At 55.1% G+C, this 4309-nt stretch overlaps 1 protein-coding gene across 1 annotated transcript; it reads right to left on the bottom strand.

The window, feature by feature from the left end:
• Positions 1 to 616: 616 nt before the first annotated feature.
• On the bottom strand, positions 617 to 4086 carry LOC105540012. Its single transcript, XM_011980506.1, has 8 exons — positions 4015 to 4086; positions 3649 to 3829; positions 3421 to 3495; positions 3100 to 3189; positions 2695 to 2778; positions 1433 to 1501; positions 1307 to 1346; positions 617 to 839 (listed from the first exon to the last, which is right to left on the bottom strand). Exons 1-7 carry the CDS (start codon positions 4084 to 4086, stop codon positions 1309 to 1311), a joined length of 609 nt encoding a protein of 202 aa, XP_011835896.1. The 3' UTR covers positions 617 to 839; positions 1307 to 1308.
• Between the last annotated feature and the right edge of the window lie 223 nt (positions 4087 to 4309).

The raw sequence follows: 4309 nt of genomic DNA, 5'->3' as shown, positions 1-4309 counted from the left end.
GCCCTCTGCCATGGCGCTCTCTGCCCTGCTGCCATTAATGCTGTGTTTATGTTTGGGCCTCTGGCAGTCCTTGGCTGTTTTCCAAGAAGCAGCTCTTACCATGGGGTGGTGCTGCTGAAGTCAGCCTGAGTCCAAGCCTTTCAGGCTGAGCCGCCAGCTCCGAAGAGCAAGCACAAGGAGGGCCTAAGGAGACATGCGGTCTCCTTTTAGGAGCTGGGCTGAGGACCCTGGCGGGGCTTCGGTGGACTGAAGGAGAAAAGGGGAGTGAGGACTTTGGATTTGCACCCATGGCATGGCCAAATACTGGACAGTAAATATGAGCCAGCAGGTTCCTGGGTCAGGGTACATCAGCCTGGCGAAAGCATCACACCCCCATCTCCTTGTGCTCAGATGGGGAAACTGAGACTCGGAGGGGGGTGCCCAGGCCACTCCGCCCTCATCTCAGGTATTGGAATTAGGTGAGGCCTGGATGAGCCCTTAAAACCATCATTTTGGGACCAGGACAGGATGATTCTGGAGAGGAGGGGAAGAGTGAGCGGATGGGACGTGGCACTCAGGGTAACTCGGGAAGAGATCTCATCTCAGCACCCGGCAGGAGACAGACGGCACAGCCAACTAGGCTATGAGGAGGGATTTTAATGAAGAGACTCTTTACAAAGGTGTGCGTGTAGGCAAACCACGAGTCACTGCCGTCTCCTAGGCCTCAGAGCTTTGGGGCCCCAGGACCCAGGATGGAAGGTGTCAGGGGAGGGGGTCACCGGGACCCAGAGAAGAGTGAACTTCCTGACGGCAGCTGCGGCCTCTGTTCACTTCTGGAGGACATGCGGGCTGCCCTGTTCCTGCTGAGGGAGAAGCAGCGGGGCGTTTCTACCCTGACCCCCCACTGCCCTGGCCTCCTCCCTGTCCCTCTAACCTCTTCCCGGGAGTCTCCCCTGGCCAAACCCAACCCAGAGCAGAGAGCAAGGCAGCCACGTTAACGGTCCCTGCGGGTCAGGGCAGGGCAATGAGGGTGAAGGCGGGGTGTGCAGGGTACAGGGACAGCTGGGGGAATAGCACTCTGTAGTGAGGGTGGGAGGCCCAGAGCTTTGCCATTTATGTGTCCTGGGTCCCTGGCCCCACTGTGTCTGCATATAAGGGGGCTGATGTGTGGCCTTCCCGAGATTCCCGGCCCTCGATCCCACTCTGCTCTGCACGCCAGACCCCAGGAGGTCAGCCCGGGGGTTCCAGGCCCTGCTACTGCCAGGGCACACCCAGCTTTTCCCTCCTGGGAGCCCTAGAATTGGGTCGGGGTCTCCTTTCCCAGTACCTTTACTGTCTTCTTCTGGCTGTGCCAGTAAAGGAAACATCTGGGACAAGACACAGGGTGGAGTCAGTCAGGGAATAGGTGTGTTTTCTCTGGGGATGCTGGGGCTTGGAGAGCTCACTCACCCACCTCCAGTTATGGCCAGGAGCAGAGCACTGCTGAGACTCACAGCCCACAGGGACATCCGCCGGTTCCTGCCTGGGGTGTGAAAGAGGGAGCCAGGTGTTTGGAGGCCAGGCAGGGCTACCTCGGCTCAGAGAGAAGGCCGCCATCCTTTCATTCTTTGATTTGTTCACTCATCATTTGTTTGCAAACGCTTACTGAGCAGGCTGTGTGCCCAGCACGTATCTAGACAAGCAAACAATCATGGTGTGGGTTTCAAGGGAAATAGGACAGGAAATGGGAGGGGAAGTGACAGTAAGGATGGTTGACAAGCCTCTGGGGTGGGAGGTGATCAGGGAAAGCTTCTTAGGAAACAGGAGTCTGAGCTGGACTTGGAAACACAAATAAGGGATCAGTTCAAGGGCAAGGCTGTGTCCCCAGCACAGGACATGCTCAAGAACAGAAGCATGGGGCTGCCTGTATGCACTTGGTGTGCCTGGGGAGAAGGGGGCCCCCAAGGAGGGTGGGCTTTATCTAGGGGCATTTGGGAGCCACTGCTGGTTATAAACAGGGAGTGTCACAGGTAGAACTGCTCCTTGAGAAGGAGTTCAGAGTGCGACGTGGCCCAGAGGGACAGGGAGGCTAATGGGAAATGCTGCTGTAAGTTAGATGGGAGATGAGGAGGCCTGAGAGTGGAGGTTAGAATGAAGCTATGGGAACACATAGAAGACTTATTTAGCAAGACGTGGTGATTCTCCATGCTAAGTGGAGGCAGATTCCTGGTTTAGGGGGCTGAGGGCATGAGTGGGGCCATTTGTTGAGAAGGGCCCTGGAGGAAGAGCAGGTTTGGGGGTTCGATGGGATTGGGCATGTTTCACTTTTTCTTTTCTTTTCTTTTTCTTTTTTTTTTTTTTTTTGAAATGGAGTCTTGCTCTGTTGCCCAGGCTGGAGTGCAGTGGTGCGATCTCAGCTCACTGCAACCTCCACCTCCCGGGTTCAAGCGACACTCCTGCCTCAGCTTCCTGGGTAGGGATTGGCCATGTTTCTAGGCATGGCACCTCTGAGAACCAAGAGGCCTCCTGGAGTGATGTCCTACAGGCAGATGCCTCCAAGGCTCTGGAGCTTGACATGAGGAGATCAAGAAATCCCAGGAGGTGCTGCCTTCACCCGGGGTGAGGATAGAGGACAAAAAAACCTTGAGTTGGGCAAAAGAGAATGACAGAGACAGTAACGGCTCTGGGAGTGCAGAGCGGGGAAGGGAGAGGCTGGAAAGCGTGGCGGCCACTTACCTAGGCAGATAGTGGGGTCATTGCAGGAGAGGAAGTAAGTCCTGCAATCGGCACAGCTGGTGACCTTCAGTGTGGACCGTACGTCTATGGGAGGGGAGGGACAGGGGCTAGGGGGTGCCAGGTGCCTTTCAACCCTCCCCCAGGCCCAGTCCCCTTACATACTCACCACACGACTCATTGCAGGCTGCCAGGGGTGAGAAGGTAGAGAAACTGAGGTGTTGGGGAGGCAGACACAGCCAAGGGGGTCTGGGGTGCAAGTAGGAGATGGAGCTGGGGAAGGTGTTCATGGGCAGGAGTGGGGCTCCTGGGGATGGTTGAGGGGGCTGCAGAGTGAACTCTGCGTGCCTTCGGTCTTGGCAGGTGCACAGGGCTGGGCCATGTGCGGGGATCGTCCCCACCCCTTACCCTTCTCCTTCAGCCCATCAGATATCTTATTCAGCCTCGCAGTGAAGAGATTCTTGTGCATGTCGATCTCTTTCAGAAGTACTGTTTTATCTAGGTAGAGCAGGAGGGAACGGATGTTCAGTGTTACAACTTGCTCAAGGTTGGGTTTTCAGACCCTTGTTTCTAAATGGAAGTTCCAGAGAGCACACAGAGACAGGCTGCATTCATCTCCCACCTTCTCAAGACCTGCCACCCATGGCCACATGGGCCTCTGAGAATGCCTTGGAGGGTGGGCCTTTGTCCACCCAAGCCCCAAGGCCCTGCGACTCTTGGCTTCCTCACCATCTCGTAACGTTTTAATGGCTTGGTGTACTTGAGTGAAGAATTTGGCTGTTTCTTCTTCCAAATGGTCACGATCTGAGGATGAGATACAGGTAAAAGAGAAGTCAAGGGAGTAAGATCCCAGGTCAGGTAAAGAGGCCAGATACAATTCCCGATCTCCTGGCTGTGCCTTACCAAGGTACCAGGGTTTGAGAAAATTATTATCCTCTAGGAACAGAGAGTGAACGCTTTGAGAAAGTTCTGTGGGTGGCCCCGGGGTCCCCCAGAGAATCTGAAGGTCGTAGTCTATCCAGGCAGACAGTTCCGGCCAGCAGCGGAGGCAGTTCTTCCCTTCGATGGCGGGCAGCAGACAGATGAGCAGGAGAGGCAGCATCTTCTGGGGTCCTCCTACTGTGCCCCAGTGCCCTGCCTGGAAGTTCCACGTGGAACACTGGTGTTCTGTCCCCCTGGGAACCACATTCTCTTGGCAGGACAAAGTGCATTCTGTAGGGCAAGGCAAGGCTCAGCTGTGGAGTCACAATATGAATCCAAGCCTTGGGACTGGACCTAAGTGGGAGCCTTGGTACATAGGTCCTCCTTTGAACTTGGAGTCACTTGCTCAGCAGGGAAAGTCCTTGTGAGGATCAGAGGGACGGCTGCACTGCCTGGTGGTGGGTGCTCAGCCATCTTGACTGTGTTCATCTGGTGTGGAAGAGTTTAACACGACTGAAATTTGAGAGGCAGAAAAGAGCAGCACAGCAAGAGGGTTAGTTGAGTGAAGAGAATCGGAACCTCTTCACACTTTTCCACAAAGGGTCAACCAAGGAGAAGTTGATGGAAAAAAACATGTTTTCACGGCATAGATAAACTGACAGCTGTCTCATGTTTGGTCCAGCCAGAGGGGCTTAGC

This window comes from Mandrillus leucophaeus, unplaced genomic scaffold (genome assembly GCF_000951045.1).
Source record: "Mandrillus leucophaeus isolate KB7577 unplaced genomic scaffold, Mleu.le_1.0 Scaffold213, whole genome shotgun sequence".
NCBI lineage: Eukaryota > Metazoa > Chordata > Mammalia > Primates > Cercopithecidae > Mandrillus > Mandrillus leucophaeus.
This window is presented reverse-complemented; position numbering and strand designations above follow the sequence as displayed.